The sequence below is a fragment of the Solanum dulcamara genome, chromosome 4, assembly GCF_947179165.1.
Source record: "Solanum dulcamara chromosome 4, daSolDulc1.2, whole genome shotgun sequence".
NCBI lineage: Eukaryota > Viridiplantae > Streptophyta > Magnoliopsida > Solanales > Solanaceae > Solanum > Solanum dulcamara.
In genome coordinates this window covers 294,978-321,623 of record NC_077240.1, presented here as the reverse complement: position 1 = coordinate 321,623, position 26,646 = coordinate 294,978, and the positions used below count along the sequence as shown (strand labels likewise).

General features: G+C 35.5%; 1 protein-coding gene across 1 annotated transcript; it reads right to left on the bottom strand.

Annotated features, from left to right (window-relative positions):
- Positions 1 to 6,987: 6,987 nt before the first annotated feature.
- On the bottom strand, positions 6,988 to 25,232 carry LOC129885249 (alpha-1,3-mannosyl-glycoprotein 2-beta-N-acetylglucosaminyltransferase). Its single transcript, XM_055959457.1, has 19 exons — positions 24,992 to 25,232; positions 23,950 to 24,000; positions 23,496 to 23,583; positions 22,193 to 22,255; positions 21,849 to 21,883; positions 21,668 to 21,744; positions 21,531 to 21,576; positions 21,377 to 21,439; positions 19,423 to 19,489; positions 19,251 to 19,319; positions 19,100 to 19,169; positions 18,602 to 18,663; positions 13,183 to 13,272; positions 12,999 to 13,093; positions 10,290 to 10,352; positions 10,149 to 10,187; positions 9,900 to 10,070; positions 8,477 to 8,607; positions 6,988 to 7,492 (listed from the first exon to the last, which is right to left on the bottom strand). The coding sequence occupies exons 1-18, from the start codon at positions 25,064 to 25,066 to the stop codon at positions 8,491 to 8,493; spliced, it is 1,341 nt and encodes a 446-aa protein (XP_055815432.1). The 5' UTR covers positions 25,067 to 25,232; the 3' UTR covers positions 6,988 to 7,492; positions 8,477 to 8,490.
- Positions 25,233 to 26,646: the final 1,414 nt, after the last annotated feature.

Sequence of the window (26,646 nt, the reverse complement as noted above, 5' to 3'; positions counted from 1 at the left end):
TTCGGATTAGGGAAGAAACAAAGATTTTTGGGGTTTGAAACTAAAATTTAAGAGTTAAAATCATCAAAAACTTAATGAAAAAGGAAGGTTTTAGGTCAAAAATCACTTACCCAACACTTTGCCTCGAAAATCTCTTCTCAAATCACCTCAAGGAGTTCAAGAACTCAAACAAATGATGAAAAATATTGAAATGGGAAGAAAGGGGCATTTTCTGCCCAAAAAGTTACTGTTCACGCGTGTTACTGTTCACGCGTGTTACTGTTCACGCGTGTTTTGTACAAATTTTCGAAAATCATCCTCAAGGTCATTACAGATGAATTCTTGAAAATTCAACTGGACATCCGTTAAAGAACCTGAAGATTCTTACGAATGATGAATTTTCATGTGTTTCTTGTTATCAAGACAAATTAATTACTAGACCATCAACCCTAAAGGTTGACATCAAATCTTCTAGCTTTTTAGAGCATATACATGGGGATGTATGTGGACCTTTTCATCCACCTAGTGGATTTTTTAGATATTTTATGGTCCTAATAGATGCATCATCAAGATGGTCTCATTTGTACTTCTTATCATCTCGCAACCTAGCGTTTGCGAAGTTGTTAGCACGAATAATAACATTAAGGGCGCAATTCCAGATTATCCAATTAAGGTTATTTGCCTTGATAATGCTGGAGAATTTACATCGTAAGCTTTTGATGATTATTGCTTATCAATTGGGATAAAAATTGAACACTTTATTGCTCATATTCATACTCAAAATGGCCTTGCAGAGTCATTTATTAAGCGCCTACAATTGATAGCAAGACCTCTACTAATTAAACAAAATTGTCAATTACTATTTGGGGTCATGCTATCTTACATATAGCAGCACTTGTACGTCTTAAACCGATAAATTATAATAAATACTTTGCATCACAACTAGTATTTGGTCATGAGCCAAATATAGCCCATCTATGAATTTTTGGTTGTGCGGTATACGTACATGTAGCACCACCAAAACGTATAAAGATGAGCCCTCAACGAAGGTTAGGCATATATGTTGGATTTGACTCACCCTCCATAATTCACTACCTTGAATCGTTGACAGAAGACTTATTTACTGCTCGATTTGCAGATTATCAATTTGATGAAACAACTTTCCCGAAATTAGGAGGAGAGAAAAAGGAAATCAAAAGAGAAATTACGTGAAAAGTTTCATCACTATCTCATTTTGATCCACGTACTCGTACATGTGAACGAGAGGTCTAGAAGATCATCCACTTACAGGAAATAGCAAATCAAATGCTAGATGCATTTATTTATTTGAAACAGATAACTAAGTCACATATCCCTGCAGTGAATGTGCCTATCTGGATTGATGTCCCAAAAGGACCATCTACTAGTATCATAGCTTCTGAATTCCAAACACGCCTGAAGCGTGGTAGATCATTAGGTTCAAAGAATAAAAATTCTAGAAAAAGAAGCGTAAGAAATAATAAAGATGATACTACAAAAGAACCTCTTAAAGAAGGTCAATATTTGAGCAATCCTGATAATCCTGAAAAAATCAGTGAACTCGAGACTCAAATGAATGAAGAATTTTCAATAAGTTCTACCGATGATGAGATAAATTTAGATCGATCGAAAATCATGATGTATAATATTTTTGCATATAATATTGCACTTAACCTCATGCAAGATAGTGTAAGTCTTGAGCCTAAATCCGTCGAAGAATGCCGACGTAGATGTGATTGGCCAGAATGGCAAAAGTCAATTTAATCAGAACTAGACTCACTTGCTAAAAGTGAGATTTTGGACCTGTAGTCCAAACTCCTAAAGGTGTAAAACCAGTTGGCTATATGGTATACCCCGCACTTTTGGTACATGGAAACATTTGTTTAGATTCTCTAAAGTTGCCATGTGATCCCTGTTATCCCTGACGTTATCAAATAATTCTAAGGAAGGGAGGATGTAGTTCTATGTGAGTAGTGATGGTTGGAAATAGATTTGGAAGGATTTGAAAGGAGTTGGAGGCCAAGTAATGAGTCGTGGTAATCGACCTACTTGCGTAAGCTACCGACTTAGATGTCTCACATAATTAAGCTACTTGAGTACATGTCGAGCTTAAGTAGCAAGGATCACATAGGTTCTTAAAGTGAGACGAGATTACGAACCCACAAAAATGAGTAAGTAGGTGATGCACCTACTTGGAGTAAGTAAGTGATGCACATACTAAGATGGACCTCACTAGGACATGTGGTAGTAGTGGAGTGGGTGCATGGATGAGGTGGACCTATGGGAGCCGGACACATGTCACCCTTAGAGCTGGACACGTGTCACCTTCAAAGGTGGTGTATAAATGTCAAGTGATGACTAAAAACTTGCCTTAAGTTCACTATTTTCTCATCCTTAGCCTTAGAGAAAAATAGAGAAAGAATGAGAGTTTAAGCCATGGCAAGTTCGGCCATGGCTGCTGCAAAGTGGGACTTCGGGTTTTGCTTCGTAAATTAATTCTCTAAGGTAATTTTGATCCATTGAAAGGTGATTAGCTACGTGGAATTCATCGTTGGGGAAACAAAGGTAATTTCGATCCATTTATCCATGTTTTTTTATTAAGAAAACAGAATCAAAGTTTGTTATACTCGCCGTTTATGTTGATGACATAAATCTCATTGGAATCCCTGAAGAGGTCTAAAAGGAGATTGAATATCTAAAGAAAAAATTTGAGATGAAAGACCTTGGAAAGACAAGGTCTACAAATTGAATATTTAGCAAATGAGGTCTTTGTCCACCAATTTGTCCACCAATCTGCCTACACTGAGAAAATCTTAAAATGATTTTACATGTACAAAGCATATCCATTAAGTACTCCAATTGTTGTTCGATCACTAGAAGTGAATAAAGATCTATTTCGACTTCCAGAAGAGAATGAAGAACTTCTTGGTCCTGAAGTACCATATCTTAATGTTATTGGTGCACTTATGTATCTTGCTAACGCAATCAGGTCTGATATAACATTTTCTGTTAATTTACTAGCAAGGTATAGTTCATTCTAACGCAAAGACATTGGAACAGTATCAAGCATATTTTCTAATACTTAAAAGGTACCATTGATATGAGTTTGTTTTATACTAACAAAGGTTGTGCAAACCTTATTAGTTCTGCAGATGCAGGTTATTTATCAGACCCACATAAAGCTCGATCTCAAATAGGCTATCTATTTACACACAGAGAAACTGCTATATCATGGCAATTTACAAAATAGTCTATTGTTGCTACTTCTTCTAATCATGCTAAAATAGTAGGAATTCATGAAGCAATTAGAGAATGTGTGTGGTTGAGATCGATGATACAGTTCATCAAAGAAAGATGCGGCTTGAAAAATGATGTCAAAGTACTCACAGTTATATTCGAAGACAATGTCGCGTGCATAGCTCAATTAAATGGTGGCTTCATAAAAGGAGACATAACGAAACATATTTCACTAAAATTATTCTTCACACATGATCTTCAGAAGAATGGTGATATTGATGTACAACAAGTTCGTTCGAGTGATAATCTTGCAGATTTATTCAGAAAGGCATTAGCAACATCAACTTTTGAGAAGTTAAGATATAAGATTGGAATGCGTCGTCTCCAAAATATCAAATGAAATTTTCATCACGGGGAGTAAAATACGCGTTGTACTCTTTTTCCCTTAACCAAGATTTTGTCCCATTGGATTTTCCTAGTAAGGTTTTTAATGAGGCAGCACTCAAGACGTATTACCAGATGTGTGTACTCTTTTTCTTTCACTAGGTTTTTTTCCACTGGATGTTTTCTAATAAGGTTTTAACTAGGCACAACAACTATGAGTGTTCAGGATAATTATATATATTTGTTCTTTCACTAAAAATTTTATTTTACATGAACATCCAAGGGGGATTATTATATTATACTAAGTTAGTGGATGCTCCATATAATAAATGGGCCCCACTTATTGCTTAACAGTCAATTTCTTTTGGCTTTCTCCCTTATCATTTAGCTGCACTTTGGCTATAAATAGCTCATTTGCAGTGTGTAATAACGTACACTGATACTGAATTCTCTCAACTGTCTCTCTTTCTATTAGTATCTCCCTTATTAATTTGCTTGGTTTGTTTTATAACAATTATTTAATTTTACTTGTATATTTGTTTTTCATAATATATACTCCTTCCTTTATTGCTGTTGATTTGACTTGGGCCTCATTTAATTATGTGCATTTACACATTTAACAACTTTAGGATGTTTGAAATTCCAACGTTTCATTACGACGAAATCCTTATCTCTTAACTTGGTGAATCAGTTGATTTTTGAAGATGTGTTTAGACATGAAAACGAAGAAAAAAAGCTGGAAAACTAATTTTTCAAACTTGAAATTACATATTCAAGTTTGAAGTTGAAATAGGAAGAGGAATAGAAGGGTATTATTGAATGTTTTTTGTTGGGGGAAAGATGGAAGACGAAACATGATGGTGTTTGTTTGGTGTGAACAACAATTACAATTTTTTGGTCACGGTCATGTAGACTTTTTTTTTTTGGGAAATAAAAAAGGTCGCATGCATGTTAATTTCCCTTATAATATACAGTAATTCGGAATTAATATACTTTTCCAGGAAAAAGTAGTGATGCAGCTATAATTAATAAACTATGTATGTATATCACATATATATTTTGCTGATTGTTTGATTTTCATCCATCGGTAAGCTTGGACTTGAATATCATTCTTTCTACCAAATTCAACAATCAAAACTATCTACTTTTCTTTTACGCCCCGTTCCTACTTATAACCATCTCTATTATATTTCTCTAAATAATTTCTTCAATTTTAATACAGTAGCAATTATATATTGTATCCTATTCATTTCTCCATTACTGATTATTATTTTCACATTTTTTTTATTTCGGAAATTTATTTGGTCTCATATTCATTAGATTAAAAAGGAAAGAGACAACAATCATGATGTTAATTTTATTTTTAAGAAAAAAAGAAGAAGATTGATAATCTAAAACGTAAAATAGAGATACATAAAAAAAATCAATTAGTAGTGAATGTGTTTTAATTCATTGTTTTATACTAGTATATATGTTTAATTAAATAAATGATTTGTAAATTAGTTTGTTTCATGTTTGCGTTTGCCGGCAGCTAATTGTTATACAACAATGATCTATCTGTCCTACTCCAACGTGACTCAATAGCCAACTAAGTAGTTTCTTTTACCATCGCGCTACTTCACACAACTATATAACCTCAATAAATATCATTCAACCATCTAGTTTACAAAACATACATGTATATATATGTATATAAGTTATTTGAGAAAGTTTATGATCAGGAGTAAAAAAGACATAATAATGAAGAAGATATATCGATAAAAAGAAGTTATGGAATTGTATCTCCAAATTAAAGTAGCTAGTATCTTCTTTTTATTTCTAAATTCACTCCAAATTAAAGTAATTGGAATGTTGGAAGGCTAGCTTGCTTCATGATTCACTAAATTAGTCCTTCACATATCTCTGCCTTAATTCCATCCCAAGTCTACTAATTTTAAAGAGGGGCAGGTAAAGTGGATGTGCGATTGAACATCATATATACCACTATATATATACCAACTGTGGTTGAAATTTAATAGAAATAAGTCCTTGCCATCTTCTTAATTAACAATTCTATTGATCAGAGAAGTAGAATTAACATGATCCTTCAAAGATTTTACAATATTACTACACTAAAATTAAATTATTTAATTTACTCCTCTCTCCTAAACGTAAACTATGTTTCAGAAGTGCCTTTCTTATCTCTAAAATTCTGTCAATTCTTTTTTTTTTTTTTTGGTAACAACGGCAAATTGGAGTTGAAGTGTTGGCTGATTTATGTAGCTAGAGTAGATAGGATTGGACAGTGTGATCATTCTATACATAGGATCTTGTCCTGATCAAATACTAACTATACTCCATTCTTTACAGCTAGAGTTCAAAATTTGCACATGAATCGCGTTCTTCCTTATTGCATATTACTTGCTGGATGTGAGCAGTATGTAGCATACATACATGTCAAGAAGAGAGAGAGAGAGAGAGAGAGAGAGAGAGAGAGAACATATTCCTGATTAACAAGAATTTAGGATGCAGGTAAAGATGCATATAGTAATTAATAATTAAGCGGCACAGGAGGAGCATACTTGCAGTGGTGCCTTCACTCTTTGGACAGGTGCAAGGATTGCAGCCACAGTGCTCTCCACTCCGACGCGCACCTGCATATACATAACACATAATTACCATTGCACTCGATCGATCTCAATTTTATTAATTAATTAATCTGCAAGCGATTCCACCGGGGCAGGGAGAAGGACAACCACACCTTTCATTGCAAGCGACAAGAAGCAGCTTACTTATATATTGACTGAAGCAGCTCCACCTGTCTATTACGTGTCAACCTGTCTCTTCTTCAACTGCTATCTATTTACTATTACTGTTACTCTTTCCACCCTCCCTCCATATCATCACATCATAATTAACTACTGCTCCCTCCTTCCTAACCTAATTTATGCCTGCATTGCACACAATTCTTTTTTCCTTAGAAATTATATTTCTGTCGCTATCTCTTTAAAGTAGAAAAATAATTTTAAAGTTTAAGTTGTTTTTAATTATAAAAAAAATGATACGATTCTTTTTGAAATAGACTAATTAAAAAAAATTATCACATAAATCAATACAACTTTATAAATTCGATAACGTACTACAAAATAAAGTAAATACACGTATGAAAATTGACTTTAAAAAGAAAGTAGTAAATCTTAAGACCGTCAGAAAATTTTTATTTGGCCTCACCAATAGTGGTTGTGTAAGTTCTCTTTTGTTTGTTTTTTTCAAAAAAATTTAATAAGTTGATGGAGCCAAGTCTCGTCTCTTTCGAGTCCAGTCCACAAACTACGAATCTACTAACTTGTGAGATTTAAAAAAAAATAAAAAAATCTCATACAACTAGTGTCACAAATAATTTCTTCCTACTGTCACGATTTATGTATATCGAATGCAGGAATTGAATAATTTCGAGCATGTTTCACCCACTCTTCAATCATCATGTCTAGAAAGGGTGCCCCAGACATATATAAATCACATTTGAGTACTTATAATGTAATTTTAAGGCTTTACGGTTAAATCTCAAAACTAAAACGTCACTATGTTTGAGTAAATGATATATAGAAGGAATGTGCTCATATTTCTTCAACGATGTCATGATGAGTTGCTCATAATCGTAATGTTTCCTTCTTAGAAGAAAAAAAAAGCCATTGTGTTTATCGGGCTACATTTCCTCTTTATGTTTGCCACACTTGAATAATAGGTTGTGGTGATGATTCATCCATTCGAACAGTAGGCAGTGAGTTCCTCCATTAACATTAAAACGTTGTATGTAACTACTGGTACTCAAGCTTTTGGTGTCAGCTCTTTCCAGTGTATCCTACCAAATAAGTCTAAATTGTTGCTCAGGCTCCTGTTGAATTGAGTAGAAAGACAAATACAAATCAGTGAGCAAACATAGTGGCAGAGATTGGAGTAAAGACGAGTTTATTGCTATTTTCACAATACATATATCATCCATTTTATATGAGACTTATTATTTTACAACAACAGCTACTAAGGCCTGCCTCAAAACATTTGATGCTATTTGTTACATACGTGGTTTTTACTAAGGTTTGCAAATATATTCTTACATTATTCTCATTTGAGGGAATTTGCAAGTTACAGTGCTTTTGTGACATCTAAATATTGTAAAAAAAAAAAATCCACCAAGTCATGTATACTTCAATCCACATAAAGAAGTTGGTTAAACAAAATGGGACTAAGGAGATATCAGGAACTTGAATCCATTTAATTTTATCAAACAGAGGTTTTCAAAATGATGTTAATATTTTCTTTTGCAGTAGCTAACTATAAACTCATACAAATGGGCTGGAGGGAGTAAAGCAGAACGTGCTGTAGCTTACTATGTTTTAACTCAGCATATCAAAGGGTGAGATAATTGCTAAGGTGCCTTAAAGTTATGATACAACTCATGTTAAGTGATGCATGTTGCTTATACACTAAACTGTTCCTATACTCCACCTTAGAGTGGACAAAACATCTGCTCACCCTATGGTGGAGTCTATGTAGAGAGGGTCAGACACACAAGTACAGACATGGAAAAGGATTGTGCGGGTCATGAGAGCAAGCAAAAAAAAAAGAGAAAGCAGGTGTTTACCTTGTAAATGAAACTAGTCATAAGAAGTGAGTGAATGCATTAGGTCATCGATTTGTTTAGATAACAGCTATGCAAGTCTGGTGTTCCCCTTTTTTATTTTCATGAACCTTCTAAAATGAGTATTTTCCTTAATGATGATGAATAAACAAAATTCTATGCAAAAACTAAAAGACAAAAACTACTAAAGTTGTGCATATAGAATACTCAATAGTTTTGCTTATTAGGGCATGAACTTACCAATCATATCTTCGCTAAGTATCTTCAACTCCAAGTTGTTGAAGAGAATCAGGGGCAACAAGGAACACACGTCTAGATGTTTGAAACCGGAAAACTACTATTCCTTTATATGCTGCCCGTGGTACACCATCCTGATGAAATGAACAGTTAATGCAAGTTTTACAGAAAGCAGAAGAACCATGACTCCGTGACAGAGGACAAATCCAGTCACAGGCTCACAGCTAGTGTGAGTAGACCTGTCCATGGCCCAGGGTAAGAACCGACATGGGGCCAGTCAATGGTCCATATTAAACACAGATTACCCTAACCCATGTTTCACTTGCATCCCATCATAGGCTTAATTTCAATTCCATGAGCACCCATTCCCCAGAGTAGGACTGACCAACACCAACAACATATCCAGTGAAATCCCACAAAGTGGAGCCTGGGGAGGGTAGAGTGTTCGTGGACCTTACCACTACCTCTCTGAGGTATAGAGGTTGTTTTCGAAAGACCCTCGGCTCAAGCAAATCAAAGCAGTAATTTAACGGAAAAAATGGTAGTGGAGAGAAACGTGACAACTAATAGCAGAGTAGGACTAACCATGAGCAACAAATGGGCGTTATAAGAATTTATCTTAAAAAGTTGAAAACATAACATTAAGTATAATCTAACTTTATTTGCCAAAAAGCAACTTAGTTTGCATTTTTTTAAGAATTAAGCAATCAAATTGACCAAGTAACCAAAGCCACAAATAAAACAAGTAAATGGCTATAAATTCTTCTATTTCATTTTTGATATATTACCTCCTATTTCATTTTTGCTAATTCTGTACACACAGGTATATATTCCAGAACGAATACATATTACAATATGATTTCAATATCAAATATATCAAAAACTATGAATTATAATAAATATATGAGGCCAGAAGGGCCAGCTCATTTTTTTCAAGACCAGATGCACAAAGTTGACTGGTCCCCAAGTCCATAGATGCCTACAAGTGAAAGGGGAGAGGGAAAGCATGCATTTCAAATTTCACCTCCCTTTGCACCTCAGTCCTAGAAGGTGATTGAGTTGTGGAATTGGATTCTGATTGCTCACTCTAACCCTAAGAGCACCTGAATTTTTCTTTTGCATTGCAAAACTACAGCAGCAATCAGCAATTGTTCGCATCCATGATATGATCAAATAAAAAAATTAAAAAATCATATGGCAGTGAACCAGTAAATCTCTAAGTGCTAAAACGATAAAATTAGGCATGAATTTTGAACTCCTCAACAGTCTATTTCAAAGTTAAGTAGAATAGATGCCTAATATGCAATGCACAGCCATACCCAACAAATGTAATAACTGCATCAAAAGAACCCACTCAAACAAATATGATCAAATCTCAGGTCATAATCAATTTTATATGAAATAGAAGGGCTCACATATGCATTACCTTCCATTCTTCAAAAATGCCAAACTGCCGCGCGATATCTTCGAAGTCTAGTTGGTCTCTGTACTGAATACGCACATCACCATCTATGTTAAATGCTTTCAAAACAGCATCAGCTCTGTGGATGGGCTTAGCCTTTTTAACCAAGTCACCAAAGTGTTTCACATAGTTGTCCTGAGAACATGAAACCACAAGTTACATGCATTCCTAAGTTGTTTAAGCTTCGACACATAATAATCCTCAAGTTATTACCTCCAAAAGGTAACTTAGGTCCATTGACTTCCAATCAACCTTCAAACAAAATTCCATGTAGAATACATGTCATCCAAATGGAAAGAATTGAGTAGACAAGAAAAAAGGAGACAAAATAACACAAGGGAGTTAGTAACATGCCTGGACATCATTTAGCTTAATTGGTTCAAGATACTGCTTAAAAAACTGCCCCAAACTAGAACCCTGTAAATAAAAAAGATTGTTGACAATGTTCAAGGAGAAGTTTTTTTGATGAAGAATTAATATTAAAAGCATCAAAAAGATGCACAAAAGAACTGTACAGGTGCAGTTACAAGAGTGTATTACAAAACTCCTATGCTAGAGATAGGGAGATAACAAAATCTAACAAAGACTCAGGAGAGTTAATAGGGGAGAGACTGCTCCAACTACTTAAAAATATTAAACATTTAGCTTTCAGGGAGTAGTTTGGAGTTGCTAAACCATCAAAACACCTTCTGTTCCTTTCTGTCCTAATGGTCCAAAACAATGCATCCAAGAATCATTCTCCAGATCTTCCTGATGGATTTACCAATTTTCCATCAACTTCAACTGCTGCAGGCATCTTTAATGCTTTCTGGTAACACCCAACTGAGTCCAAAAATAGGAAGAAAAAAAAACTCCTGATGTCTGAAGCAATTGCACAATGGAGGAAAAGGTGTCTATTTGTTTCAATGTGCTGATGGCACATACAGCATTTGTTAACTATGTGAAAAGGACCTTCTGCACAAGTTATCTTGAGTGAGGCAGGCTTCATTTAGAGCAGTCCAACTGTGGCAGATGACTTTAGGGGGCAGTTTTGTTCTCCAGATAAGTTTCCAAGGCCAATCATCCACCATTTCATTTTGAATGATGTTGTGTAGGTCACCTGTCTTGACAGTATATGGACTTGTTCCCCAGATGAATATGTATGAAAGTTGCTCACTGACCATACAGTTACCCAATCTGCCTAGGAAGCCAAGCATTTCACCCATTTCCCAGTAATTCACATCCCCCCTGAAGATCGGATATCAAGAATTGGCTTCTATATCCTGAGAGACTGTAGAGTCAGGTCTTCAAGCAATTTGATAAATGTTAGGGAAGTCAGATTGCAAGGTTGAAGAGCCTAACCATCTATCTTTCCAAAATTTAACTTTTGCCAGATTCCCAACTTGAAATCTGTTGTTCTGGCTGAACTTGCCCCAAAGCTTGTAATGTTCTTCCAAAGGCCTACCCCATGTGGAGCCCTGGAGACCTTTGTGCACCAGTTACCATGTATCCCATGTTTGGCATTCACCACTCTTTTCCAGGTTAGCTGATCCTCCTCTTCATACCTCCATACCCATTTCATGAGGAAACAACTGTTGTGAAGAGTAAGGTTCCTGATGCCCGAGCCTCCCAGTGATTTAGGCAGTGTTATTTTCTCCCATTTTACCAGATGAAACTTGTGAGTAGTGATGTTAGCTTTCCACAGGAAGTTCCTTCTAATTCTGTCCAGCTTCTTTTGAATCCTTGAGGGGATAGGGAATAGTTACATTTATGTTTGTAAGAATCAATCAAGGGTGTTGTTGATGAGTGTGAGCCTACCACCCATTGATAAGTACTGCATTTTCCATGTAGCTAACTTCTTTTCAAATTTCTCCACCATTCCATTCCAAATTTTGTCAGATCTGTGTTTAGCAACCAAAGGAAATATGAGATGGATTGTTGGGAAGGAACCTATCTCACACAGTAACGTATTCCAGCCAACAAATCCAGATTTTGCACTTCATTGACAAGGTAGATAATGCTCTTTAACATGTTAATGTGTAGGCCAGAAAGAGCTTCTAAAATTTGAAGTGCCAAATTCAAATATAACACTTGTGCTCCACAGAAGATAAAATGCCAAATTCAAGTATCTCGGTTTGGATTCCTAAGGAAACTGAATAGGATTTTAGCTATTAGAGGGGTGATTTTGGTGCGAGAATGTTAGGAGACGAAAGGTTGTCTGCTTGAGCTGGTGTTTTCCGTTGTAAGGAGGTGGGTGAGGACGTGGACCATATTTTATTACATTGCAAATTAGCTACGAAGTTATTGGAGGATATCTTAGATGGTTTGGAGTTTCTTTGGTAATGCCAAGATCCGTAAAGGAGTTGATGTTCAGCTGGAAAAGTGGAGCTAGGAGAAGAAGGCACAAGGCTTGGAATATTACCCTCTTGCTTTAATGTGGGTCATTTGGAAAGAGAGAATAGAAGAGCTTTTGAAGGGGTGGAGATGAACTTTGCTCAACTGAGAAGTAGTCTCCGATCCTTTATTTTCTTTTGATGCACCCATATAGTTCCTTTTAGTATAGAGGATTGGGTGTCTTTTGGAGAGAACCATATTTTGTATGTTTCTCCTCTTTTGGTAGAGCACTTGTATGTGGACAAGTTGACCTTGTTATTACTAATGAAAACTTTTACTTGATCAAAAACGATCAAAAGTGTCATCTACATATAGCAGGTTAGACTTGAGAGATAGTCAATGTATTCCCTGTAGTAGTGCCAATTTCAAAACCTTGAATTTATTGCATTGCAACTCCCTGGCTTTATCTAAATCTTGCTCAAGCCTTCCAAAGAAGTTGGGGTTGGCTATAGGAATCCCCACTTCTTTGTCAAGATTGTGGAAGTTGATAAATTTTCCATAGTTATCAGTATCTGTTTTAGAAGGTACAACAGCTCTAGAAGGAATGAGAAACATTTTTTCTCTTGACAAGTATCTAAATGAGTAAGAACAGCAATATCACACCATTGAAGACAGAGATTCAAGTTCAACTACATTTACTGAGCCAAAGCCATCTAGCACTGATTTAAAGGAGGATTTTTATACACATACATGCTCACCAAAATTGTAAGTTCTGCAAACTTCTGGGCGAATAAATTGTCGACCTCTGTGATTTTCTTTGAGCCTTAGCCAGTCATCCCAGTAAGTAAAAGTAAGGTCAAAGAAAAGAAAATTTGAAGGTTCCAAAGGCAATTAATTTAGGCAAGAAATAAGCACATCAGTTGGAAAGGATATGCCTTTGGCCACTTTGGAGATAGTTCGGACCAAGTTGATTTTGAAAGCATCCATCCAAGACCAGGAAAAAAGTCTGAGCGGTAAAGAGCATCTGCAGTGTAAGATACAAAGCATTTCAGTATGATTAGAAAAGCGAACTGCTATTTACTTTGCTAAAAAAACACTCAAATAATATCAATAGGATTAATCTCCATGGACGATACACTTTTGAACAGCTCAACAATGACATGAATGGGTAAAACAAAATTGTTTTTTTCTTTTTTCTTTGACAGTCCAAAAGATTCAATTGAAGCCCGCAGTCCTAGAAAGGACTATGTAGTCCCGAAAAGAGAAATGTGGATTTCTCTTATGACAATCTTAGACATAAAATATTTGTGTTTGTACTAAAAGAACAGGTCAATTACGGATGCTTGATATACATAGAGAAATGATTGGATCTTATCAATTCAAGATGAACTTTTTTTAAAATATATTTCCCTTTCTTGTTTCCATTTCCAATTTCTCATAAAACTTGTTCCGAGGGTAAACACCAGTACAATCTGGATTAGGCTACTCATTTTGCAGTAAAACTTCCCTGTTACAACTCCGATGAACCAAGGTGGGCCAACAAAAGGGCCAGCACTTAGATAAAAAGTTGACTTCTAATATTCAGCTTTTTAAAACCCAAACCCGACCTAATAGAGGTAAAGGCAAGGTGGGCCTTAATGAGGGATATTACTCTAGGGGATCATATCAGTGGAAAAATTACAAATGGCCCAACAAAACCACTAGAGCAAATAGCTGGAAGGAGATGGAATAAAAATGACCCATGCATTCAAAGGTATCCGCCTGAAATTAAAAACTTCTTTGAGCCTCTCTCAGAGGAAATCCAGGCATCGTCAAACTGGGCAAAAGAAATAGGGAACGAATTACACCAAGAAGCAGACGACGAAGGTGAGCCACTCAATGTGCACTCATCTCTCCTTTCGAAAGCATCTCTGGGCAGTGAATCTGAATCAGCCTTCTCTACCCAGTCCTTCAATGATTTTCTTCCTCTCCCTTGGCATGATCGAAAAGATCTTTGCATGCAAACAATTGATAAACGTATAGTGGTAGAAACATCAAGGTGGACAAAAATTGCGATGGTAAAGCCTGTAAGGTTTTTGGATTAGTGCAACTGATTTTGAGCATGACATCCTGGGCATAATCTTAAGAATGGAGGAAAGAAGGAAAACTTAAATGATGCTTCAGCAACTACAAGCATCGACATCTAAGAGCCCTTCTAGAGGGAAGAAAAAGGGTGAACTAAAACTCAAAAAGCTGGCTTGGAGACCTCAAGATGGCAGTGGCAGTGGCAGTGGCAGTGGCAGTGGCAGTGGCAGTGGCAGTGGCAGTGACAGGAAGATTATGGGCAGGTCCTACCACTCCCAATCCAGACGAAAGTCAAAGCTCTAAGCTGGAATGTGCAGTGTATCAATGATGGAAATAAGAGAGGCACAATAGCTTTTGTAGTCAGAAAATGGAAGGTTGACATTATCACTTGTTTACATGAAACAAAGATTGAGGATTGGAACATCTCCTTAGCCAGGTAATGATGGGACAACAGATGGGTATCATGGGCAGAACTCAAAGCAAATGGAACAAGGGGAGGGACTGCAATTATGTGGGACAAAAGGGTATGGAGTAGTGTAGATACACAACTTGGAATTTACTCTATTACCAGTAGGTTTGAAAGTGTCATTGATGATTTCAAATGGAACTTCAAAGCTTGCAGATATGAAAATGAGAAATTCAACTGTAATAGAAGATCCAGGGCCTTGACAATGTTTGACGATTTAATAATAGACTGGAATTGATAGACCCTCCTCTCAATGGTGCACAGTATACATGGTCAAGAGGAGAAAACACCATTCAACTATTCAAGCTTCCATGATTGATAGATTTCTGATCTCAACTGAGTGGAATGATGCCTTCAAGGAAGTTAAACAGTTTGCAATGCCTAAAGTTATATCAGACCACAAACCAATTGTTTTGGAAAGTGGTGAGATTGGGTTCACCCCATCTTATTTCAAATTTGACAATCTTTGGCTACAGACAGAGGGCTTTGTGGACATGATCAAGAAATGGTGCCAATCCTACACTATCTCAGGCTCTCCAGACTTCATTCTTGTCCAAAAACAAAGATGCCTAAAGAAGGACATCACAACATGGAACAAAGAGGTATATGGCAAATTGGAAAACAGAAGCAGCAAAGCACTTGAAAATTTAGCGCTGCTTGATCAAATTGATATCAGAGTGCCCCCTGAACAAAAGTTAAATTCTTTCAACTTGAAACTAGAACTTCAGCATCTTGCTCTAGCAGAAGAGATTTCTTGGAGATAGAATTCCAGATGTCTATGGCTCAAGGAGAGAAACAAAAACACAAAATACTCTCAGAGAACTTTTGAGGAACAGGTAACGGTATATTCACAAAACTCCATCATCTAAACAATGATAAGAGTGAGCACTTACATCCCATAGGGTAAAAAAATGAAGGCCATAAGAACTAATCTATGGAGCTTTACAATTTCCCTATAAAATCAACAAAAAGTTCTATATCCCCCACCATATCCTGTTTACACCAAAAATATAGAAGACTAAGGCAATTCATTCTGATTTTTTGAATGTTGTTGTTTTTGTCTTCAAAGCCTCTTGCATTTCTTTCCTTCCACAATGTCCACCAGATGCTTGCCGGGATCTATTCCCACCAGTCCTCTTCTGGCTCTCTTCTACCAATCTCTTTCCAGCAGTCCATCATACTTTTAGTAGTTTTGGGAACAACAGTATTGACAATTCCAATGACTCAAGGTGGAAGGGAATATGGTAGATGATAAGGAGCAGATCAAACAGCCAATCCTAGACTACTATCAGAATCTTTATATTGAGGGTGAACCTTGGAGACCTCCAGTTGACTTTCCTGGTCTTCCATCTTTAACAGGTCAAGAAAGTTCAGACCTTGAAGTCCCTTTTGAAGAAGCAGAGAGGTTTTCAGCCCTAAAATCATGTGCCCCGCCCCTGAAAAAGCTCCAGGGACGGATGGCTTCACCATAGTTTTTTACCAAAAGATATGGGATTTCATCAAACCAGACATCATGGGTTCCCTCAATTACTTTCATCTTAATTGCCATATGGTTAAATCTTGTAACACTGCCTTCGTTACCCTTATCCACAAAAGAAAGGTGCAATTGAATTAAGGGATTATCGACCTATCAGTTTGATAGGGGGGGCATCTACAAGCTAACTGCAAAGACTTCGTTTGAAAGACTCGAAAAGGTCATTGGCAAGTTGATATCAGGGCAAAAGAAGTGCCTTAGTCAAGGGTAGGCAGATCTCTGATGCATCCCTGATAGCTAATGAAGTCTTGGATTGGAGAATCAAGAGCGAGGAAGCAGGCATATTATGCTAACTCGATATAGAATAGGCATTTGACTAATTGAATTGGGGTCTCCTTCTCAACATGCTTAGGAAAATGGGCTTTGGACAAAATGGCAAAGATGAATGAAGTTCAGTATTTCTTCTGCGAATTACTCAGTATTAGTCAACAGGTGCAGATGGAATTCTCTACCACCTGTTAATAGCATCGACATGTTTTTAGATTTTGTTAGCTCCTTAGCTTTAGCTTAGGCTACTTGTACTAGTGCTGAAGTGTTTTTTGCTCTTCTGTACCGGAGCTAACCGGTCATGCCTTTTGTAATTTGGCATTTTCCTGATGCACATTCAGTGATAATCTCTTTTAACTTTATCAAACACTCCGATGAACCAATTTTCCAACTTTTCCCTTTTTCATTGGTAACCAGAACGAAAAGAGGAGAAGTTAATATTCATTCTATTCTCACACTATCAATCTTATCCAACTTCGTTAAGTGAGTGGAGAATCTTTAGACAAACACAATAAAGAGGTGACAGCTTTGTAAACAAAGAAAGAGTTCGCAGTCAGTGCTTCATCCTGACACTTGGATTAGCATGAGTAAAAATGATTCAAGCTCAAGTTGATGATTCAAAGGATATGGGTTGATCTAGGAGAAAGACGATGCCAGAGGAATTCAGGAACCAGTCACAGAAAGAGATGCATGTGGCAGACAAATCCAGGAACCAGTCATGGAAAAGGAATAAAGAAAAAACTGCAGAAATACACCAAAAATAAAGTACGCAACTTGGTTTTTGATGGGGCAGTAAAAAGGGGTTGAAATGAATCTCAATCGATTGAAATAGCTTTCAATAATTTTCTCAAACACTGAGGGGCTTTAAACATCCAACATAAAATACATCTGCATAATCTGAAATTTAAAATACTTTAGTTATTGCAATTTTAAAAACTGCTCCTCCTCAAGTTTTGCTCTAGCAGTTGAAGCTGAATTTTTCTTGGTTATTTTTTAACTTACACATTTTTTGGATATTGATCTTTCTCTTTTTTCTTTCTTTTTCTTCTTTTGATTTTGTGCTTCAAAAACATCTTCCAAGACATTTTCTTGTGTAGAGCTTCTTTTGGAAGTGCTTTTATTTGGACAATCGTAGGATTTGCAAAGTATTGTTGTAAGTATTTTTCTTCCATCACAACAACACATATGACATAGGTTATAAAAATATGATTTCGTTTTCACTGACCAAACCTGATAGTTTTTCTCCGTGAAACTTTTTTGGGCATTCAAAGAGAGAGTGCTGCTTGACATCAATATTTGTTTAAAATAGTTCTGTGCTTTGAAAATAAGCACGGGTTGAAAATGGTAGCCCTAACGAGTTAAAATGAGTAGCCTTGACGGGTTAAAAGGATAGTCCTTACGGGTTAAAAATGGTATGGTAGTTCTTTGGAAGAACTTACAGATCCCGTAAGATCAATAAAGCTCTTGATACCACTGTTGGTTTTTTTAAAAGATGGAGCAGCAAAAAAGGGATTAAAATGACTCTTCTTTGAAAGAACTAACAGATCCTGTAAGATCAATAAAGCTCTTGATACCACTGTTGGTTTTTTTAAAAGATGGGGCAAGGGTTAAAATGACTCTCAATGGATTGAAATAGCTTTCAATTGCTTTCAATAATTTTATTAAGCATTGAGGGGCTTTAATTAACCAACATAAAATACATCTGCATAATTTGAAATTTAAAATAACCTAAAATATCTCAACAACTTAACTAAAATTCAAAATTCAAATTATCTTAAACTAAACAACTTGTTTTGCTAAAAACTACTGCAGTAACTAAAAACAAATTTCAACAACATCAAGTCCCCGCTGCTGTTTTAGGCTTTTCCAAGGAATCAGAAACAAAATGGAAGTATAACCATTCAACAAGAAACCATCTGCTCTAAGCAGTGTCTTTAGATTTCTTTATTGAATTAATCAAAAGAAAAATCACGACTACCAATCCCAAAGGAGGAACAAAGAAGGAAGAAAGATATAACTTACAAGGATCTTGGACGAACTGCCTTTGTCCATTGTCATTCCAAGAAGAAATAGCCATAATCGACCTGGGATGTTCACCACAAGGATGTAAAAAATGTTATACTTGGGACATTCAGAACAGGAATTTTGCAACGTGGCATCCCCATGTTTTAGGCCAAGTCCCATTTTTGTTGGTTCACTATCCCACTTAGCATATTTGGCCACCAGTTTATGCAAGGAGAAGTTTTTAGTCCTTCTGCTAAGAATGTTATATAATCAAAATGGAAATTTATCCCCCTTGCTACCATCAGATTTTCACGCTCCTGGGAGAGCAAGAGATCTTGGATGGCTGCTGAATCTGATCCAATTGTGTTGTTTCTTTAAAGAAAATGATCCAAAAGGTTGAATGGGGAGAGTTGGCCAACAAGAGGGGTAAAAATAGATTTTCCTGATACAAGGATGAAGTGAACAATTCTTTGAAAGTAAAGCATGGAAAATCTGGATCCTTTGAGAATGCCTTACTTGTCTCTGTCAAGAAGAGTAGCTCCAGCCTCAAAATAGTCAAAAAAATCAGCGGCAATTTCCATATCATCTGCATGTCAGAGGCACAGATATTGTAAGAAGAAAAAAGTGCAGAGAATATGCAACATAGTGATTAAGAGATCAGCAGTACCTTCAAGTATGATAACACGGCTAAAATTATGCTTGTGAAACAGCTGATCCAATGCCCACTTGTAATGACCTAAGGAAGAGTGGTCCAATGGCTAATGCAAGACTAACACTTGATGAAATAAAAATGAGCAAAGGAAAAAGATGCAGGAGAAAAAGCAAAAAAAAATCCTTACGTGCAATCTTGTAGTATGCAACCAGTTCCCCTGGTCTTTCAGTATGGACAGGTTCAAAATCCAAGTGCTGTCGATAAAGAATCAAAAAGGTCTTTTATTAAGAACAGTCAAGAAAAAAGTGCCAAGAAGAGTTTGATACCAAGATTAAACAAAAGCTATTGTTGCAACTACACTTGACAATGTGAGGACAGAACTGTTATCAGCTAATCAGCAAAAGATTAAATATACAGACTAAAGTAACTGCAGCTACCTAAAACTAAAAGATAAAATAAAGCAGCTAGATTAATCTCCTATGCAAAGAAAAGCTTTTATCAGAACAAATTTTAGCCAATTGATATGCTATAAAACTATGAACCTTATAGAGCAGTAGATGAATTTATATATAAAACAGAAGTATGGCAACTTCAAACGAAGAGAGAGAAGGAAATCATATATATATATATATATATATATATATATATTAAAAGTGGGAAGCTTCAAAGTGCAAAGTTGGATTACCATTTTACCCCTACACTAAATCTAAATATTTAGTTAATTACATGTTAAATATTAGTGATATTTCAGTTACTACAACGAGTAAATGGGGAGTTCATGTGCTCAAACTTATTGCATTATATTTTGCTTAAATGCGGAGGATTGTTTACTCTTCCAGATTTTAATGGAGGTTCAATTGCATATATTCTTAAAGCTCAACCTCTTTATCTATTTTGGCCCTTTGAAATTCCACCATTAGTGACATTTCACTTAATTATTATTTGCACGTATCTTTTTCTCACCTCCATTTATTTATTATTTTTCTCCTTTATTTGCTTTATATATTCACCTCCATAACTTATTGCTACTCTTAATATCCATAACTCTCATGCTTTTCATATTCATAATCTTCAAATATTTAATTTAAAACTTTAAGATATCTTTTGGTATTCCTCCATTTTTATCTATATAAATTCATCTTTTGTTTCATGAGATCCACACCCAAGGTTATTCTTTTCATTCTATAGTTAAAGTAGTGAAGTGCTTATATCATTATTGTACTACTTGATTCATGCTTTATTTGACTTGAGGAAGAAGGCTCTTGAATTTTGATTGGTTATGGGAGACGGTGTCCACAAGAACTCGAAAAATTATGTACCGATTTTGTATTTCTTTTTTTCATTTATATATTCTTATGATTAAAGTCTTAAGAAGATGCATATGTTGTATTTTTTCCTTCTATGTTTATTTTTTGTGTTTTCTCTCTATTAGTCTTCTTTAATTTAATTTTCTATAAAAAAATTATTGTCCTAAGTGTGTATTTTATTTGGGCTCAAATTAGTCATTTGTGACTTTATTGGAAGTTTGCTAACTACTAACCAAAGTTCAAAATTTATAGTTGGTTGCTTAAAAGAAATTAATTATAAACATTAAAATGCACTCTTCATTTGGTGTTTCTTGTCACCCTTTTAAAGATGTATTTGAAATTACTGCATTTTAGTACTCATTACGCCCATATATTCCTCTAAATATGCCATTCAAATCCCTCTAAATCTACTATTATATCCCAATATTTATTCTCTATGATTACTACAACAAATCTCTATAATTACACTCATTTACAACACTATATAGTTACATTAATATATACAATCATTCACTATTAAGTCATGATTTGTGAGTTGTCCATCATACTAAAATATATATATAATATATATATATACATATACATATATAAATATAAATATATTTGTGTGAGAGAGAGAGAGAGTTCTACCAACTTGTTTCACCTGTACACGATCTTGCTATTGGAATGATGATGATTGAGCATTGCAAGTAAAAACAAGTCTGGCAAAAATGAGTTCATATTCTTAAGTCTATACTTTTTCTCCAAGTAAGGACCTGCCTGATTTGAATTTCACAGATAGATATCCCCCAAATAAATCCCATTTTCCCTTTCTCAAGCGGTAGGGAAAAGTACCTGCATATACTTCAGCTGATCATAGCTCAAAGCAAGCTTTCTAACATCAGGATTTGATCCATCCTGCCAAAGGAAGGTAGAACGAAAAGTAGGTCAGCAAGACAAAGAAGACAAGCATATAATAGAAGACTATAGAGGAAAAATAAATGGGTACCTGGGATATGAAAAGAGGATATTTTGATGCAACAGATGTTTGGTATCTGATGACAACAATGGAAATACCGGGCTTATCAACTGAGGAATCTAGTATGTAATAAGAAGCGGATAAAATTACTTTGATAGAAAGCATACTTTAAGATGGATTTAATAGTCTTCTCCAGGTAGTCAGCACGACTGCAAGCCATAACAACTACAGCAGCCACTGGCATCTAGTAAATATAGTAATTAGTTGATGAACAAATATTTGACAGAATTGAGGTCAACAGATGGTGGTAACAAATGTATGACTGAAGATGTGAGAATGTATCTAAACCTGCACATTTCCGGTTAACTTTTTTATGCCCTTACCTGTAACAGATAAATTAACAACATCAAATATATAAATAAGTTCAAATATTTGTAGGCTGAGTATACATTTATTTATTTATTGATAAGATAACGATTTACTTGTAGGCATGAGTAAACTAGAATTAGAATTTAGAGCCCACAATATTAATAACTCAATGATATGTACTGACACATTGACATTAACAGATCTTTATTTATCACGTACAACGGGTATAATTTTTTACAGGCGTACCTTTCATATTACTGAGACTAAAATCAGTGGCTTTTTGACAAAAAGCTGAAAGAAGAAAAAGGAGTTTATGAACTTACTTTCAAGATCCTGAACAAGAGCCCTCAATTGTCGGCACTCCTGGTCCTGACGCTTCATTTGTTCTGAAAATGTAGAAAGATGAAGATAAGGAAAGTACAACTACCCGTTACCCTTCAAAAAGTTAAATAGCATTTCAGTTTCTGACAGCCACTACCAGATTGTTTTATTTTTGGATTAATGCAAAAAACAAATCTTATTATTTGAGATCTACACTATCACAGAAAGAATAAGGAAAAATGCATTGAAAGAGAAACATGAAGAAACTGAACAGGTCTGATGAAAGCCAAGTTGCATCAAGGCCATTTACAAGGAGTCAAGCTTGAGATCTCCAAGCATTACAGGGACTATTCATGAAGATGGAGGTGCTTGAGCATACTTTGATGCCATCTCAGTGATTTCATGTCATTAAGATAGCCTTGGAGGACAAAATAGGAGGGAATGATGACCCAACATACGGAGCAACATACGGGCCGTATCTCAACCATAAGTCAAGAACAGCCAGATGCGGCAGGGACAGAAGCGACATACATGCCGCAGAATCAACTTACGGCCCGTACCTTGGGCTGTATCTCAAAACTGGACACTGCCCAGATTCAGGCCTGACTAAGCATCAACCAACGGAGCAACATGCGGAGCCGTAAGTTGCCATATATGGCCGCATGTCCACCGCAAGTCACGATTGGCTATTTTCGCAATTTCCGGGGGATGTCACTTTTAGGCATTTTTGTAATAATTAGCCTAAACTATAAATAGCTGAGACTAGCTCAATAGACTTAGATTTTGATGAATATTGGTTTTCTTCTCTTTGAGACATTTGAGAGCTTGGTGAAGCTTTTGTTGAACCTTTGTTTGAGAGGTGAGTTGCAAGGTGAATTCAACTCCTTTGAGGTTCATCTTAGAGGTTTCATCAATCGAAGGTTTTGGTTATCTCAGAACCATAATTGTCAATTAATTCCATAATTGTGTCTATTTATCTTTTACTTTCTTGTTCTTCGATAAGTGCTTCTTTTGGTTTCCGCATTGCATCAAGGTCATATCCTCATTGCTCATACAGGAAGATATCTCGCAACATACCACACAAAAACAGTAACTTTTTTAAAAGAAACCAGATCTACACCATTTTTTTCACCACACTCATATACAATAGGACGAAAACTTGCATAAAATTTTCAAGATAGAAGATTTCCAATAGCTCCATTTGTCGAATGGAGGATTACGAATGAAGGAAATAAATCCACTTCTCACATTGTTGGAAAGAGGACAAAAAAGAAAGAAAAGATTACACCGGAGAACACAGTGCACCTTCAAGAGCCACTACTCTTCCTTGCTGCTGGCTAATCTTGTCAATAAGCAACCTGGTCTGACTTGTACAATGATTTTCTGCTTCAATCTGTGTCATTCACATGATTTGTACACATTATTAGCAATTAAAAGTTATTTTCTTCTTTCTTTAGCTACATCATTGACGTAGGATGCAGTTGTGTGCTGCTAAGAAAATGCAAAAGAAGACTAAGCAATCTCCTGTTGAGAAGAAAAGAGAGGATTTTCGGAATGACATTCAACTGTTGAAGGTTACCTTCAAATGGAGCATATGAAGCTTTTAGAAGTGCTTGATCAAAAAATGAAGCTTTTAGAAACATTATGTTCATAATACGTGACATGAATTATAAATACATAAATGGTAGAACGTAGGAAATATGTCTATGGTATTTAGATTCCATTTAGGGAGGATGACTAGAGGAGCCTAGATACTCACTGCAACAGCAAGGCGGTCTGAATATTCTGACTGTGTCGCGAAAAGCCGCATCTGAGCAATGTAGCAAAAGCAACCACTTAAAACATACCTATTCACCATTAAGCAAAGACTAATCCAGAAAGAAGAAAAAGAAGAGAGAAGGTAATTTCTCCTCATAACACCTATGTCAACAGAACCAAGTAACCCCATATGCCAAAGTAAAGATGAAACAAGCTAATCGTGCAAAGAAAGGATTGCTTGGGGTAGTGGATAAGCTATGGCATTACCTAAGCAATATAAACTTTTCTCTTTATAATTGCGGTATCTAGGCTACCATGTGTGAACCTCGACTAATCCACCGGGTACTTACTACCTCCTAGCAACACAAATATCGAGTAATTCCGTCCACCAAGCTTAGGCAGATGATAGGAATTTCTGCACTTTTTCCTCTGTTGGGATTCCAACCTTGGTTCCCAATTTTGCCGCAGCAATTTCTCAATCGCTAGGCCAGCCCCTTGTGGCTAACATTCATATGTTGATATTTGCTTTTATTGGAAACGTCATAAAGAGATAAAAGAGATGCTAAAACCAAACCAATACAGTATGGTAACGTAAGTTATGTGCATAAGTTGGCACAGTATCGTCAAAATCTATTGCAATAACAAGGTGGAATTTTCCATTTCATCGCCTACAAGCTATAAGAATTTTCAATTGCATAGCCTCCAAAGATGTTTTGGACATGTGAATCTCAATTCTTTGCCAAAGGGAATTGCGGGCCAAAATCCTAAAAGAGAGACTCTGTTTGTTAGAAGGGGTTTCAATTGAATGTCTAGTGGTGGAAATGTTACATAGTACAAATAGGGTAAAAGCAGTGAATTTTTTATACATATAAATTGTTGTATCCCTAGGATAGTTAAGATATTCACTCGTTTTGAATTTCTTTAAAGCCAAACCCCTCATTAGATTTCCTCATATAGTTGATCCCACGAGCTCAGGATGGAAACATAATAGTCGTTGTTGTATAAGATTATTAACAAAGTTGAAGAAAGATAGATCTGAGAACCTGTATGTAGATGAAGGCGAGAGCAGCCACGACGAGAAGGTATCGTAAATCAAAGCAAAACTTGTTCCCTCTCATCTCTCACAAATGCAATTCAAGGGTTTCTCAGTTCCCAGTGCTGCCTCTCATAGGATCAAGTCAACAATAGTCTCTTCCAAATTACATCACAAACTTGGGAATTAATTTGTTTATAACATACTCCATTGGAAAAATAAATTGTTGTTTATTACACTGTGTGTACTACCTATGAACCAAATTAATACTACTGTCACGTACTTAGACTTCAACTAAGACCTCCGTGCGGCACTTGACAACTTACTCACGATCTTACAAGCTCAAGTAAGCCTTTAAATCTAGCGTTCCCTTAGCGATCTAGTCTTAAAGGCTTACTTAAGCTTGCAAGATCGTGAGAGATTCGTGAGTAAATTGTCAAGTACCGCACGGAGGTCTTAGTTGAAGTCTAAGTCCGTGACAGTACGTACGAAAAATTGTTATTCTCATCTTATTCTTTTTCCTTTTAAATCTTTTCATCCACGACTAATGTTATTAGGGAAAAAAATGCATAAATTTCCTTTTAAGTTGCATCGAAAAATCAGCTACATAAATGATATTTATTTACCCCTTTCTACACCCAATCTCAAGCGTGTTTCAATCACAATTTTCCAGCGCATCAGTACCTTTACAAACTCAATTTTTTAATTTTTTTAAATTAAAATGGTCCTTTTTTTTTGGGAAACTTACATAAATATACAATATTAAGAAAATATTTATCATTTATAGCAATAAAAAAATAATTTCACTGAATACTTATAATACATTTATAATATAGTTTTAATACATATTGCAGAGAACTATTTATAAAACATATATAATACAAGTTTTATAGATGAATAATACATTTATCACATATTTTAATAGACTTATAATACATTATGTTAGTTTCTTACTACACAAACATAATATATATTTTAAAACACTTATAATACATTTATATTGTATGCATCATTCACTTTTAATACAAGTGTAGATTTATCATAATATTGTTATATATTGCTATAAATGGTAATAAATAAAAAATATTGTTAAAATCAGTAATTAATTTTTAAAAAGCACTCAATCAAGTAATTTTTCCTTTTTTTGTACATCTAAACCCAACCTCTAAATTCCCAAATCTGATAACCCAAGAAAAATTCCAACCTCTAAATTCCCAAATTTGATAACCCAAGAAAAATCCAACCTCTAAATTCCAAGATTTGTTGTTCATGTCTCCCACTCCTTCACGAACTTTCCCACAACCGTCATTGCTCTGTCGTCCTCATCCGCCGCAGCAGCCTTTTTGGTATTCTTCCCTTTAGGTTTCAGCATAATCTTGAAAGAAATGTTCACCTAGTTTCTTGCCTTTTTGTGTAGAGATGAACTCTTTATTAAAATGGTCCTCCAATGGTAATTTTTTGGAAATTAATGTTATAGCCCACCCACCTTACCCAAATTTTCACTCGGGAAAAATTGAAGAATTTAATTGTTCATCAAAGCTTAAATTTGAATCCCCAAATTGAAATTCAAGCTTAGTCCTTTTTAAGGAGAATCAAATGTAACTTTTTATTCGTTTCTCTTTTATGTATGCAAGAAGAAGTGGAAAGATTTGGAATTTTGGATTA

Bases quoted from the DNA above. Each gene is read 5' to 3' on its own strand.
- LOC129885249 (XM_055959457.1), bottom strand. From the start codon at position 25,066: ATGAGAGGGAACAAGTTTTGCTTTGATTTACGATACCTTCTCGTCGTG. The intron at 21,884-22,192 runs GTAAGTTCATAA...TATCTGTTACAG, and splicing joins TCTTGTTCAGGATCTTGAAA to GTAAGGGCATAAAAAAGTTA. The intron at 18,664-19,099 runs GTAAGGCATTCT...TGAACATCCCAG, and splicing joins ACTCTTCTTGACAGAGACAA to GTCGATTATGGCTATTTCTT.